At 49.4% G+C, this 16,479-nt stretch overlaps 1 protein-coding gene across 1 annotated transcript in view; it reads left to right on the top strand.

The window, feature by feature from the left end:
• The window catches only part of galnt1 (UDP-N-acetyl-alpha-D-galactosamine:polypeptide N-acetylgalactosaminyltransferase 1), a 30,603-nt gene that overhangs the window by 2,619 nt on the left and 11,505 nt on the right, over positions 1-16,479 (top strand). Inside the window, exons 3-6 of the mRNA XM_056287031.1 lie at positions 4,605-4,771; positions 12,296-12,423; positions 12,534-12,613; positions 13,312-13,482. Coding sequence (XP_056143006.1) covers positions 4,605-4,771; positions 12,296-12,423; positions 12,534-12,613; positions 13,312-13,482 — 546 coding nt within the window. The remainder of the gene's footprint in view (positions 1-4,604; positions 4,772-12,295; positions 12,424-12,533; positions 12,614-13,311; positions 13,483-16,479) is intronic.

A 16,479-nucleotide genomic window follows, 5' to 3' on the forward strand; every position in this document is an offset into this window, starting at 1 on the left:
AGTGTGTGTGGATGAGCTAATGGGCTTTAGAGGAAGCTGTAGAGGGGTCTGTGTTCTTGACCTCTTCTCTGCCATTTCTACATTCCTTCTATCTGGAAGAGCAGGAGAGAGGGAGAGAGAGATAGAGGGAGAGACAGAAAGAGGGAGGGCAAGAGAGAGGGAGGGAGAGCCCAAGAGAGAGCGAGAGAGAGCATTCTGGGGATCTGGAGAGAGAGAGAGAGCTGAGGGAGGGGGGAGGGAGGGAGGTAGAACACAGAGGGAGACGTCCCATCAGGACTGTAAGAAAGTCGGCCCGGTTTCTATTGTTCACCATGTAAACTCGCCACATGGGGCATTCTCTGAACATCAGAAAAACAAGGGGGGTAAAAGGTGGGTGTCGGGTCCGGCTGTGGCGTCGTGCTTCGTTCTTCGGTTGGTGCTGGTCTTCACCCGTCTCCACACACCGTTTCCATCACCCCCCCCCCCCACACACACACACACACACACCACCACCACCACCACCTTCTTCTATTGCAGGCTTCCCAATGAAGCCATATTGCTTAAACCCGAAAACCAGCGAGCACAAAAAAAGATGTCTGCTTTGTCGTTGTGTGTTAGGGGAGTAGGGATGTGCCGTCGGTACGGGATCGGATGAGTCCGTTTTCTCTGCCATCTGCTGCGCAGATCAATCTCGTCCGCGTGTCCCAGTTCCCGGCGATTAGGACACGTCCGCTGCGTGGAACACATTTGTGAGACATCACACGGGGAGGAAGGGATTGGACGCCGCAGCCTAAGCTGGCTGGCGCAGGAGGCCGGCCAGGAGCTCTGCAGCGGCACGGTGTCAGGTTTCTCCAGATCAGCCGCGCAACACACACTCATATTAAGGGGTGGGGGTGGGGTAGCGGGGGTCTCAAACCTGTGTGTTTTAGAGAAAAATGGCTATTTCTACTCGTTCCCTTTGGTGGAGACGGTTATACAGGGTTGGGGACGTGTTTTGGAGAAGGTGCGCTCTGTTTGGCCGGCTTCTCAGAACTTGGCTCGACAGCCGTGCGCTTTGTTCCGAGCCTGTGTTTATTTGGAAATACACTTTCTGTATCCACACACATTCCAGCATAATTTATGGATGTCTTTTGTTTGTCTGTAGGGGGACCGGTTGCCAAGAGCACGTACAAAGCAACAAAAAATAAATAAAAAAATCAGCCGTGGTTTTCCCCGGTATCAAATATATATATATATATATATATATATATATATATATATATATATATATATATATATATATATATATATATATACATGTATATATACACACATGATCCCAAACCAGAATTCCCAGGTTAATCACACAGAATTCCGATTCAACCACGTTACACAATTCTGTGACTTTGGCAACTTATTGTATTCCCGTTTCCTAAGTAATCATTTGGAGACCTTTTCTTTTGTGGGGGGGGGGGGTGTTCCCCCTTTTTCTTCCCAATTGTATCCGGCCAATTACCCCACTCTTCCGAGCTGCCCCGGTTGCTTCTCCACCCCCTCTGCCGATCCAGGGAGGGCTGCAGACTACCAGGTGCCTCCTCCGATACATGTGGAGTCGCCAGCCGCTTCTTTCCACCTGACAGTGAGGAGTTTCGCCAGGGGGGCGTAGCACGTGGGAGGAGCACACTACCACCCCCCCCCCCCAACCGCACAGACACCCTGACCGACCAGAGGAGGCGAACCCGGATCTCCCGCACCACGGGTGACAACGTTAACCGGTCGACTAAAGGGTCGGCCCCGTTAGCTAAGGGCTAGCGAGTCTATTTATCCGGGGTCGTTACACTGCCCCCCCTCCTTCAGGAAGTGCGCTTCAGCATGTCAGCTCCCTCACACCTCCGGGCGCACGCGCTTCCGATGGCCTCGCCGTCTCACCGTCCCACTTCTGGCACCAATGTAGTGAATTCGGGGGGACGGACAGCCCAGGAATCGCCACAGGAACTGCCACAGCCGGGACGCGAACCCGTGTCTCCCGCACCACGGGCGGCTTCGTTAACCAGCTGACTAAAGGCTGCAGCGACCAGGACACACACCCGGCTTCCCACACCGCAGACACGGCCAGTTGCATCTGTAGGGATGCCCCGCCGAGCCGGAGGTAACACGGGGATTCGAACCGGCGATCCCCGTGTTGGTAGGCAACGCAGTAGACCGCCACGCTACCCGGACGCCCCGGGAGACCCGTTTGGATCTGCCGGGGTCACAGCGTTTGCAGAAACCGTCTTCGGTCTGCCTGCCCTCATTCCCGCCTTGCTCTGTTAGGTTGGTAAGAGAACCGCGGTGATACTGACTCACTTTAATTAGCATCGTTAATCAGGTGTCATATCACCCTGGCTCTCTGCGAGTGTGCGTGTGTGTGTGTGTGTGTGTGTGTGTGTGTGTGCACGTGCCAGTATGTCATTGTGAGTCTCTTGGACGCAGGGTCGGTTACTCGCTCGTCAGTCGGCCGTATTTGTCTTTGTTTAGAGTAAATGTTTGAAAGCGTGACGGATGCGGTTTGTCCGGTGGCCCGTGAGGACTGTGATGCCTGCAGAGCCTCGCCGACTGCTCAGTCCACTTCGGTTTGAGGCTCAGCGGTTTGTCCTGGTCTCTCTTCCGCTCTTCGTGTCTCGCTCATCTGGTGAAATGGTTCTTTATCTCTCAGCACTCGCTCACAGAATGGTGGAGATTTTACCTGAGCTTCCTGCCTTGTTATTTTGCACACTTTCTGTTTCTACCATGCTCTCTCTCTCTCTCTCTCTCTCTCTCTCTCCCCTCTCTCTCTCTCTCTCTCTCTCTCTCTCTCTCTCTGTCTCTCTCTCTGTCTCTCACTCTCCCCCCAGACTATCTGTCTATATCGGCTCAGTGTTTTGTCTGGATTTTATTGTCCCTGCTGTCTTTTTTTTTGGGGGGGGGGGGTTGTCTCCCCTTTTCTCCTCAATTGTATCCGGCTAATTATCCCACTCTTCCGAGCTACTACACCCCCTCTGCTGATGCGGGGGGGGGGGGGGGCGCTGCAGCCTACCACGTGCCTCCTCCGATACATGCGGAGTCGCCAGCCGCTTCTTTTTACCTGACAGTGAGGAGTTTCACCAGGGGGGGCGTAGCGCATGGGAGGGTCACGCTATTCCCCCCAGTTCCCCCTCCCCCTCCAACAGGCACCCCCGACCGACAGAGGCGGTGCTAGTGCAGCGACCAGGACACATACCCACATCCGGCTTCCCAACTGCAGACACGGCCAATTGTGTCTGTAGGGACGCCAGACCAAGCCGGAGGTAACACGGGGATTTGAACCAGCGATCCCCGTGTTAGATAGACCGCTACACTACCCGGATGCCCCTGCTGTCTACATTCTGCATCTGTTCCATGTTTATGGAATGCCATGATCCAACAGGGAATCCCAGGACTGCAGAATTCACATAAAAACTCAGGTTTAGAACAAGGTTTTTGATTTGGCTCTCCCTTCAGCAGAGTTTTTCTGCAGATCTGCCCTGTTCCTCCTAAAAATGAGAGACCGGCAACTCTTAACGGGTTCTCATGCAAACCTGTTGTTCACATCTGATGACACTTTGTACTGCTGTGACTTGGCTAGACAGCTCATTAAACGCCTGTCTGCGTTCCCTCCATTTTCTTTACAGCTTGCGCCGCCTCCACAAGCTGCAGACCACTTTCACAACAGCAGTACGACGTGCATCCATTGTGATCCGCTGTGATGAATTGCGTTTGACTCTCAATGCCTCACAAAATCAAGGGCATCGCGGAAAATATGAGCGAACGAACGAACTACAGAAGTTGGAGAGAACATAAAATAGTCCCTTAATCTAATATCATCATGTTAGATGTTGGAGAATGGGTCAATATGTTGTCTGTGCCCAAACTTGGATATTTTCATTGGATTATATATCCAATTGGATATTGGATATACTATAAACGATGAATCAGGAATAACATAATTGGGCATTTTGGGGGAAAAAAACTGTTTAAAGGCAGTTAACCCTCTTGACTTTCCATCCTTCAAGTCACACATTTAACTTGATATGAATAATACTTCTGAAATTCTCTTAGTAATATTTGTTATTGGGGTGTTCGGGTAGCGTAGCGGTTTATTCCGTTGCCTATCAACACGGGGCTCGCCAGATCGAATCCCCGTGTGACCTCCAGCTTGGTCGGGAGTCCCTACAGACACAATTGGCTGTGTCTGCGGGTGGGAAGCCGGATGTGGATATGCATCCTGGTCGGGGCACCTGTTCAGTGGGGGTGGGGGGGGCAGGAACTGGAGGGTAATAGCGTGATCCTCCCATGCGCTACGTCCCCCTGGCGAAACTCCTCGCTGCTAGGTGAAAAGAAGCAGCTGGTGACTCCACATGTATCGGAGGAGGCATGTGGTAGGCTGCAGCCCTCCCCGGATCGGCAGAGGGGGTGGAGCAGCGACCGGGGCAGGCTTGGAAGAGTGGGGTAATTGGCCGGATACAATTCGGGAGAAAAGGGGGGGGTGGGGGGGTACAGAAAAAAAAAGAAGAAAGTATTTGTTATTGTCTGATATAGTATTTTTAATCATTGTTACATTATCAACCCGGCACTAATTCTATTCTATTCTATTCCTTTCCTCCCCCCAGATGTAAGAACAAGTTATATCCAGATAATCTTCCTCGCACCAGTGTGGTCATTGTGTTTCACAATGAGGCGTGGAGCACACTGCTGCGTACAGTCCTTTCAGTCATCGACCGCTCGCCCCACACACTGCTGGAGGAGATAGTCCTGGTGGACGATGACAGCGAAAGAGGTACACACACACACACACACACACAAACACAGAGAGCATGTAATTCTTTAAGTCCTAGTCCTTCTCCCACTTGTACAGAGCTTACCCTACTTTTTACTACCAGGTATTTGCCAGCACTTGTGGCTTTGGGTGTATGTGTTCAGTATGTGTGGCGGTGTGCACAGCACGGTGTGCACCAGTGCCCAGCCGTCAGCGTATATTATGGGCTGTGTGTGCCACTCAGCCCTGTGCTATGCTGTTAATCCCTGTTTGGGGGAGATTTGGTCTTCAATTCGCCAGCCACAGGGATTACACTCTGTTGTAACACTCAATTCCTCCACCACCACCACCCCCCACCAAACCCGTGCTCATTTCACCCCTGCTAACCCCAGAGATGTCAGTGGGATGGCAGGCGGGGCTGAGTCATATGAGGGTGAGGGGAAAGGGGAGAGGAAACTCATATCTCTGTGAATGTCTGCTTGTCGTGGGTTATGTGCGCTCACAACAGGTCATGAGGGGCAAACACACATTGGCACAAAAGCAGGGATGGCTTGTAATTTGATGTGCTTTGGCTCCGTGGTTGTGTCTGTGTGTGTGTGCCTATGATTCTGTATGCACTTGTGGTGATAAATGTTATAATTCTGCCTCTAAGTATGTGTGTGTATATGTATGTATATACTTGTATGTATATGTATATGCAAAGGAGCTCAAGGCATGAGGGAACACCGGCACACACTGGCTGCCGCTCCTCGTCCATGAACTTTGCTTGTTGTTTGTTTCTTGGACATTTTTCGGACAGTTTTAAATAGTGTTAATAGCGTTTACATCATATATTCCTTATAGATTTGAACTGGTCTGTCCATTTTCCTGATTCGCTGGTTGATTTGGATCACCTGCCTACCTGTTGCAGTATGGGCCTGATCCCTGGAAAACAACGCTTATTCCCCCTTCCACATCTTGGATCTGGTTTCCAGCGTACATATCATCCCCCTTTTTTCTTTTCCGGTGCGTTTTCAAATACCTTTCGAACTGTTGCTTCTCCACAGCCAACGTTAGCTAGCCTGCTAGCCAGCAGTGCTAGCTCGGATTTCGCGTTTTTACCTTTTCATTAGTTTTCGTAACAATGGAGTATACACTCGCACAGCTTCTTTGCCCTCAGAACCGTTACCTTTGGCCTACAAAACAAGCCCTAACCCTAACCTAACCGAACTTGGCATCTTGGGCTACAGTCGGCGTTACAGGTTTTGACCTGAATGCCGGAACCACAACAACGCTACACATCATCATCAGTAACACCATGAGACCATGCAGTTTGCAAGACTGAAAATGTGGAGTGGATTTTACAGCACTACGACCTATACAGAGACTTGCTGAAGACCCGACTCCCATCAAAAGCTCCGCTGCTTATCAGCATGGAACTCCTAAACACAGTCTCTTTCTAACAAATCCCTCCTGCTTCATGACCACATTTTAGACAGAATTTTGACATTATTTGCCTAACCAAAACCTGGCACCAGCCTGGGGTTCACTCAAGCCTAAATGAGGCATGTCCACCTGGCTACAGGTACATAGAAATAGTCCGCCCAAATGGACGTGATGGTGGCTTAGCAATTATTCACCATGCTGAGCTAAAAATATCCCTCCTACCACTTCCCAGTCTGTCCTATCTTGAATGTCTTGCCGAAAAATGCATGCCCCCCCCAACTCCATGACCATTCTTCTTGCCCCCCCCCCCAAAAGCCTAATCCATCCTTCATTCCTGAAATAGCTGATATTCTCACCTCACTCTGCTCAATTTCAGCCAACATTGTTATTCTCTGGGACTTTAATCTCCACATCGACTCCCCCTCGGGTTATTCCGTTGCTGAATTCCTGAGTCTGCTCGAGTGTCTGGACCTACAATAACATGTTGATGTCCCCACACACCCACCAAGGGTACATGTAGGATGTGGTCATCACCGACTCTGCCCCCATCAGCAACCTTCAGGTCAAGGACCTTGGTGTCTCTGACCACAAGGAGGTCTCAATTGATCTGACTTTTTGCCCCCCCCCCCCCCCCCGACTAAATTCAAGCGCATTATGCATTTCTGTAACTGGAAAAAACATCAGCCTAGCCAGCTTGTCCACAGATTTCTCTAGCCTTCCTCACCCGGCCTTTTCTTCAGCTGATGATGCTATATCCTTCTATAACAACTCCCTGAGCAACATCTTCTATTCTACTCCAACATCATAAACAAAAATCCCAGAAACCCCAAACACCTGTTTTCCACAATAAACCACCTACTCAAGCCTTAGTCTCACTCAACCGTTGACTCCACAGAGAAGCAGTGCAATAACTTCATGGACTGTTTCACAACAAAAATCAGCAACATTAAGTCCTTCATCTATAGCAGCACTAACCTGTCACCTCCCATCCACGACCCTCTGCCCCCCCCTCCCCACCCACTCCTCTGTTTCTCTGAAGTCACCCCAGGAGAAATAGAGGCCATGGTCTCACAAATGAAACCATCTACATCCACCTTTGACCTTATTCCTACTGCCCTGCTCAAACTGTGCACTCCTGCTCCCAGCCCTCTCATCACCCAGGTCATTAACAGTCACTTCAATCTGGTCATGTCCCCTTAACTATTGAAACCACTGTAATCACCCCCATTCTCAAAAACCCCACCCTGGACCCGAAAAGTTTCGGCCAACTACAGGCTTATCTCCAACCTCCCCTTCCAATCCAAGGTCCTGGGGAAAAAAACATTGCAGCTCAACTACAGGATCACCTCAACCACAACAGCCTCTTCAAACACTTCCAGTCTGGTTTCAGGCCTGCTCACAGCACTGAGACGGCCCTCCTCAGGGTAACCAATGACCTTCTGCTGGCAGCTGATATTGGTTGTCCCTCCATCCTGATCCTCTTTGACATCAGCTCGGCGTTTCACACCATAGACCATTCTATTCTCCTCAAGCGCCTTCAGGACTACATTGGGTTCACCAAACTAGCCTTCATCTGGTTCAACTCATATCTAACCAACAGGACTGAGCTCCTCTCCCTAGGGGCATCAAAGTCCTGGAACCACTCTGTTTCCTGTGGTGCCCCACAAGGATCCATCCTTCGCCCATCATGTTCATCCTTTACATGCTTCCTCTTGGTCATGTCATCAGTGTAGTATGGAATACCATTCCATTGCTATGCTGATAACACACAACTGTACATCAAAAATGCCCCACATTCATCTGCTGCCTTCACGTGGCTCAACATCTGCCTTAAGGAGATAAGGGCATGGATGAAGCACAACTTCCTTCAGCTAAACTGCAACAAAACCTTGGCCCTTCTTATTGGCACCCCTCACCAGGTTAAACTTTCTCCCACAACACCCCTCACCATTGCTGGCTGAACCATCTCCTCTCCTCCTCAGTCATCAACCTCCGTATAAAGTTTGACCCCTCCCTAACCATTGACACCTACATTAAACATCTCTGTAAGACCTCATTCTACCACCTTAAAAACATCGCCAAACTCCGTCCCACCCTTGCTGTTGCCGAGAGGCTTGTCCACGCCTTTGTTTCCTTGAGGCTGGACTACTCCATCATACTCTTCATTGGGATTCTTTGCAGGAGCCTCCAGAAGCTCCAGTACATCCAGAACAGTGCTGTCAGTATCCTGATGAGAGTGTGGAAACACCCCCACCATCACCCCCATCCTGGCTTCCCTGCACTGGCAACCCATCTCCCACAAAATCAACTTCAAAACCATCTTATTAACCTTCAAATGCATCCATGGCAACGCACCACCTTACTTCAAAGAAGGGCTCACCCCCCACAATCCCTCCCACTGTCTCCGGTCTGGCAACAGCTTGCTCCTCCACACACCCGGGATGAAGCTTTGCTCAGTGAGAGACCAGGCATTTTTCTCTACCACCCCCCGTCTCTGGAACGCCCTCAGAATCGCCTAAGGCAGGGGTCAGCAACCTTTACTATCGAAGGAGCCATTTTTGGCCAAAAAAAAATCTGTCTGAAGCCGCAAAACATATTTTAGCCTTATAATGAAGATAACACAGCCTATTAAGTATAAATTAGCCATTCATCATGACTAATAGATCTGAGCACACATTATGTTTTACCACATGTGGCTACTCTGCAGTGAGCTATTTATGATTATTTGGTACTTTAACTTTGAATTTCCATTACATTAATACCATGTTTTGTTGCATTTATGAAATTATAGAACTACAATAAAGAAAACCGTTGACACTTTTTGTTATTTTTATTGGGGGATGCTATTACCAACAAAACACAAAACTGAACAAAAGTCCACTTCAGTGCGAGGTAATCCTCTTCTTTTTTCCTCAGCCAAGTAATAACCCTCAGGCCTGAGCATGAAATAACAGCCCGGGGTCATTCAGTTCACTGACAGAATCACAACTTGCTAAAACAGTTACTTTGTTGCAAAATCATAGCTTATTAAAGGAAAGTGTTCTTAGTCGTTTAATGAGATTTCTGTTTGTGAACGTTAACTGCAGATCTTCTTGATATCAGGGCCGTACTGCAGGCTCTCATATGTGAGGCGGAAGCGGTATTTGGATTATGTAGTTCATGCTTGGGGTAGGGAGACTCATGACTAGCCAGTGCTGTTGAGGTTCGGCAAAATTTAGAGGGAAAGGTGTCGGCCATAGACATAGCCTATGATGCACATTTTAGTTGACGAAATGTTAACAAAACACCCCCCCCCTTTTTTTTTCTCCCCAATTGTATCTGGCCAATTACCCCACTGTGCCGAGCCGTCCCGGTCTCTCTGCTCCACCCCATCTGCCGATCCGGGGAGGACTGCAGCCTCCTATACATGTGGAGTCGCCAGTCACTTCTTTTCACCTGACAGTGAGGAGTTTCACCAGGGGGACGTAGCACGTGGGGGGATCATGCTATTCCTCCCCCCTCCCCCCTGAACAGGCGCCCCGACCGACCGGAGGAGGTGCTAGTGCAGCAACCAGGACACATACCCACATCCGGCTTCCCACCCGCAGACACCGCCAATTGTGTCTGTAGGGACGCCCGACCAAGCCGGAGGTAACACAGGGATTCAAACTGGCGATCCCTTTGTTGGTAGACAACAGAATAGACCGCTATGCTACCTGGACGCCCCTATGTTAAACATTTTTTATTCGGTGTGGAGAACATAAGAATCACTTTAGGCCTACAACAATGATAAATGAAGATAAAAATGTTTAAAAAGTAACCGTTATTCATTTCCATATAATTTTGATCAAAGCCACAGGGAGCAACTGGAGAGGGGCAAAAGGGCCTCATGTGGCGCCGGTCGCCGACCCCTGACCTGACCTGAGGGCTTCTCAGACTCTGGCCTCCCTTAAACAGGCCTCAAATGACACTTTTATTCAGACAAGCTTTTAGTTTAACTGAGAAGTATTGTTGTTTGTCTGTTTTTATTGTTTAATGCACCGTCAAGCACGTTGATATTGTCAATGAAAGGTGTTGTGCAATTAAAATGTATTATTATTATCATCGTCATTATTTTTCGTGATCAATTATTTATTGGTATTTAAACATGGTTATAAAGGGGTGGGGTTAAAAGTTGATTGATCAAAAATAAAGTAGATGGATATAGTCATACTGTCCATGCATTAATTAATCTGCACAAAATTGACAAACAACCAAAAACAAAATAGAAGAAATTAAGAGCATTTGTTTTGCCCCCCCCCCCCCAAAAAAAGAAAAAAATCCTCCCTTTGGCTCCCTCCCACCCCACCCACCCTGAACCTCATGGACACAGAGAACAATTATATTAAAGATTTTATTGTAGTAATTCCTTGTTCCCATTGTGACATATTTTCTGTTTTTGCCTGGTGCCTGTTGGCAGCTCTGTGTTCCATACTTGCTGTGTCTATGAAATCAATCATCCATCCATCCATCCATTATCCGAACCGCTTATCCTGCTCTCAGGGATGCTGGGGCCTATCCCAGCAGTCATAGGGCAGCAGGCGGGGAGACACCCTGGACAGGCCGCCAGGCCATCACACAGGGCTCACACTCACACACACACACACACACACACACACTCGTCACAGTTATACCTAGGGACAATGTAGTACGGCCAAGTCACCTGACCTACATGTCTTTGGACTGTGGGAGGAAACCCACGCAGACACGGGGAGAACATGCAAACTCCAAACAGAGGACGAACCGGGACGACCCCCAAGGTTGGACTACCCCGGGGCTCGAACCCATGACCTTTTTGCTGTGAGGCGACCGCGCTAACCACTGCACCATCGTGCCGCCCAATAAGCCATCTTTATATATCGACAGAATGACGAGCTGTCCATCTACAAGCTATTCGTACTTGGCAGCTGTAACGCCAGCTAGCCAGAACCGTCTCTGCTCATCACAGAGGTGCACGCTGGAGCTGTCATTACATAACAGGGTTTCTGACAAGTAAAGAGTTGTTTTGGACAATATGCTCGATAGTAACTCTGAAACTCTCTTCCAGAACTCCACAACCCTTGTGCACTCCCACACCATGTAAAAAAAAAAAGGGCCCAATGCATTTTGGGTGTAAAGGGGGCAGTTTGGCGATGGTAAAGCTTTCATTTTATGCAGCATGCGGGGAGTGAAGGATGTTCTGTGTGTGAAATTAAAATGAGTAATTTGATGGTTGGGCTTCATGGAAGATAGCTGCATGTTCTGCTAGATTAGTTTTCAATTTGGGTTGGAGCTATTTGAAGAGAGGTCCGCCTTCCACAGCCTGTCATTTGATAGAGGCTCACAAGAGGCCTTGTGTGAGATGGGGTATAATGTGGAGACCGGTCCGCTGGGGCCGGTCAGAGCTCTGTGAAATGGGAGTGTGGCGAGAGGCGTGTTCCACGGCACACCACAAGTCCGCGTCGCTGTGCAGAGTTGGAGACAGAAAGATGTGCCAGGTAGAGTGAAATGTTTCTGGATGTCTTGAAGAGCTCGGAGGCCGACGGGACCATAGATGTCATAGAGCGCATGCACCCCTTTACTGATCCAAACTGGTTGGTTTCCAAGCTGTAGGGTAATGTTGTGAAAAATACGAGCGTGAAGATAACAGTTAGACGACATTTTGCAGTGCTTTTCGGCAAGACGCCAGGCAGCAGTCACTTCAGTAATAATGGAGCCAAATTTCTTTCTCAATTGTTTTGAGTGAAATGTTGGACTAGATCAGATCTTGTTGTAACCTGGGAGGGTGCACCATATTCTCTTCTGTTGGTCTCCAAGACGCACGAGAAGCAGGATTTAACCAGTCGGAGATAGGGTGCAATTATTATTATCCATCCATCCATTATCCAAACCGCTTATCCTGCTCTCAGGCGCGTGGGGATGCTGGAGCCTATCCCAGCAGTCATTGGGCGGCAGGCAGGGAGACACCCTGGACAGGCCACCAGGCCATCACGGGGCCCACACACATTCACATCTAGGGACAATTTAGTACGGCCAGTTCACCTGACCTACATGTCTTTGGACTGTTATTATTATTACTATTATGTTAACATGGATACCTGTGTATTTCTCTATGTGTGTTAGATTTCCTGAAACGTCCATTGGAGCAGTATGTCAAAAGGTTGGAGGTTCCAGTCAGGGTAGTTAGGATGGAGCAGAGGTCCGGACTCATCCGCGCTCGCCTCAAAGGAGCGTCCATCTCCACTGGGCAGGTGTGTGTGTGTGTGTGTGAGAGAGTGAGAGTGAGAGAGAGAGTGAGAGAGAGAGACCCCTAACACCTTTGCTTCATTGGATTTGTCTAACTGTGCGTGTCTGTCCCCAGGTCATCACCTTCCTGGACGCTCACTGCGAGTGCACAACAGGCTGGCTAGAGCCTCTGCTTGCCCGCATCAAGTTAGACAAGTAAGAAACACACACACCGTACTCAACGTTACACTACGCTGCTTGTGTAGCTGCAGTGAACGCCAACCTGTCAGCAGATTGAGTGGGAGGACCGGAGGCTTGCACACCTACGTACACACTGGCAAAAAAAAATCAATACAACTATTGTCGACCCTGCAGGGGGCTTGCCCATGTGTGTTTACGTGATGCTTAGTTACTGATACTCTGTTTACAGCAGCCCGTGGACAGGAACACATGCACGTGTGCACACACGCCGATGCAAAAATAAACATGCACACACACACACACACAGATACACGCACATGTATGTGCACGTGGTCGGAGCAAGGAGCAGATGGGGCAAGGAAGCATGGGAGGGCGCAGCGTGGGCTGTCACGTTAAGTACATTTGGTTTTAGAGAGCAGTTGTCAGACCCCGGGAGAGGACTCTGGATTGATGGCCACCTGAGGTTATGACCAGCCGACTTGTGCAGGCGTGTGTGCACGCCTGTTTGTTTTCCTGTCTGCCTGTCTGTCTGTCTGCCTGTCTGCCTGTATGTGTCTGTGTGCCTGACCTTATGTGAGTCTGTCTATGTGAGCTCCTTTTTTTTTACATGTATGAGCTCACACCTGTGTGTCTCTCTCTCTCTCCCTCTTGATGTGTGCTGTGTGTGTGTGTGTGACCCTCTCCCCGTTCATGACCGCCTGTGCACCACACAGGAAGACGGTGGTGTGCCCCATCATCGACGTGATCAGCGACGACACGTTTGAGTACATGGCCGGCTCCGACATGACTTACGGGGGCTTCAACTGGAAGCTGAACTTCCGCTGGTACCCTGTGCCCCAGAGAGAGATGGACCGCCGCAAGGGGGACCGCACTCTGCCAGTCAGGTCAGTACCAGGTACTAGGTGCTCTGTCAACACCGCGGTGGCCTGTGTCAAAAATAATAACGCCCCAAATATTTATTTAAAAAGAAGAATAACAAAGACAAATGTCCACATATCTCCTGAAGTATCGTAATGTGTTTAAGTTCCAACTGAGATGCTACATTACGGAGCGATTGCACACGAAAATTGCATCTTAAAAGTAGTTGGGGGGCTGGGTGGCGTGGTGGTCTATTCTGTTGCCTACCAACACGGGGCTTGCCGGATCGAATCCCCGCGTTACCTCCAGCTTGATCGGGCGTCCCTACAGACACAATTGGCCATGTCTGCAGGTGGGAAGCCGGATGTGGGTACGTGTCCTGGTCGCTGCGCTAGCGCCTCCTCTGGTCAGTCAGGGCGCCACCCCTGTTCAGGGGGGAGGGGGAACTGGGGGGGTAGCGTGATCCTCCCACGCGCTACGTCCCCCTGGTGAAACTCCTCACCGTCAGGTGAAAAGAAGCGGCTGGCGACTCCACATGTATCGAAGGAGGCGTGTGGTGGTCTGCAGCCCTCCCCGGATCGGCAGAGGGGGTGGAGCAGCGACCGGGACGGCTCAGAAGAGTGGGGTAATTAATTGGCTAAGTACTATTGAGGAGAAAAAGGGGGAAAATCCAAAAACAAAAAACCAAGTAGTTTGGGGGAAAACCTCAAATATATCACTTGGTTTCAATGAGAAACATAAACCCTGGATAACATCTCAGCGTTTCTCTGCAAATATGAAAATATCTGCATTTCCTATGGTAAATTTGTCATCATTGTGCCGTTACTTGTTGAACTCTGCCATCGTCGTGCAGTCCAGAATGCTTACATATCCAAGTACTTCCGTCTCAAGACCCCATAGCACCCCCCCCCACACACACACACACACAAACAAGAGTAAATTAATGTTATTCCTCACATCTCCAAAACACATTAACTGTAGGTCATAATCACCATCACAACACTGAGCCAAGCAGTCAGCACCAGCCCGGTCACTGCCGGGACGTGTTGTTGCTGCGAAGCGAGAAAACAAGAGTCTTTTTCAGCAGACTTCCCAGCCTCGGGAAGAAACACAGGGTTTATTTCTGCTTGTCCATCATCCCCGCTTCCTGCTCGTGTTTCCAGGCAGAACTGCTGCCCTACCCAAGGTCATGCTCGTAAAACACTCGGTGTGATGTATTGTGCCTCTGTCCATTTTGGGCGGTTGTTTTTCGGAATTCCGAGAGGCGGATTTTTCCCTGGCGTACTTTTTAAGCAGCCTGCAAACAAACATGACGAAGCAAACAGTAGTGCAATGTGTCGCAACGGGCAGGCCAGTTTACAAATATTTCCCGTTATTAAGTCGTGCCCTCCTCCCAGCGATGACATCACATGTCATGGAAAAAAATAAAGCTTTGAAAATGAAGTAGGGGAAGAATTCCCATGTTCACATCAGCTGCAGCAGGGCAGATATCAGAGACGGGATTCTTGAGTTCACCCATAAAACCTCCCGGTAGTTTGTCGATACCTGCTGTGTAGCCCGGGTGGCGTAGAAATCATCCAGCCGGGGACAACTGTCAATCATTCCCGTCCTTTCCCCATCTTGTGTTTTTAATTTTCCTGTCTATTAAAAATGAATATAAACGGTACTAAACACGAGGCCGTTCATATGTAATGTTTGTTTATCTGGAATAACTCGTTTGTGTTTTGCTGCACATTAGCTGTGGTGTTATCGTACGCTGCACGTGTCGTGGTTGGTCACTTGTATGCGGGTTTTCAGTCCAACCCATCGCTCCTCCAGCTGATTTCGCTAATTAATCCTTTCCTGTGTGGTTGAAGATGCGGTAATACATCTCTAATAGCTGTGTTAGTGTGTTGTTATGGCTACAAGGCCGTGGCAAACGGTTGCGTACCACTTCTACAGGCTGTTAGCCGGCGACCAGCAGCCTAGCTACCTACGTTCACAAGCAGCTCATAGTCACATCCGCCTTGTACAACATTGAGTTTTGTTCTGTTACGTGATGTATTTGTTTGTTTTTTTTAAAATGTTGATTTTCGGGTGTTCGGGTGGCGTGGCGGTCTGTTCTGTTGCCTACCAACACGGGGATCCCGGTTCGAAGCCCCGTGTTACCTCTGGCTTGGTCGGGCATCCCTACATACACAATTGGCTGTGTCTGCGGGTAGGGAGCCGGATGTGGGTATGTGTCCTGGTCGCTGCACTAGCGCCTCCTCTGGTTGGTCGGGGTGTCTGTTCCAGGGGGGAATAGCGTGATGCTCCCACGCGCTACGTCCCACTGGCGAAACTCCTCACTGTCAGGTGAAAAGAAGCGGCTGGTGACTCCACATGTGGTAGTCTGCAGCCCTCCCCGGATCTGCAGAGGGGGTGGAACAGCGACCGGGACAGCTCAGAAGAGTGGGGTAATTGGCCAAGTACAATTGGGGAGAAAAAGAGTAAAAAAAAATTTATTTGATTTTCGTGATATCGGAAAATCTTCAGGGACTTTAAAAGGGGGCTTGCAGTGTGTCATGGTTGCTTCCGGTTCCGGCCACTCCAGCCCTGGTTTTTACATCTCATGTCTTGTCTGACAACAACATTCCAGTCCGCATTCCTGCTCTGTTTTCCTTTGTTACCCATTTGCCCCAAAGCTGTTGTTGATGATTTAATCACGTTTCTGGGTATTTGAGTTAATATGGAGCTGCCAGGAAAGAGGAAAAGAGGAAGTCCAAAGAGGAGGTTTATGGATGTGGTGAGGGAGGACATGCAGGTGGCTGGTGTGACAGAGGAAGATGCAAAAGACAGGAAGAAATGGGAACGGATGATCCGCTGTGGCGCCCCCTAACGGGAGCAGCCAAAAATAGTAGTAGTAGTCTGTGTATTTGAGTTTGGCTGTTTAGTTCGTTTGATGTCAGAGCATACCATGTCACCACCGTGTCACCACCGTGTTCCCATGTCTGCACCATGTTCCAGTGTCACCACTGTGTTCCCATGTTACCACCGGGTTACCA

This window comes from Lampris incognitus, chromosome 9 (genome assembly GCF_029633865.1).
Source record: "Lampris incognitus isolate fLamInc1 chromosome 9, fLamInc1.hap2, whole genome shotgun sequence".
NCBI classification, from domain to species: Eukaryota; Metazoa; Chordata; class Actinopteri; order Lampriformes; family Lampridae; genus Lampris; species Lampris incognitus.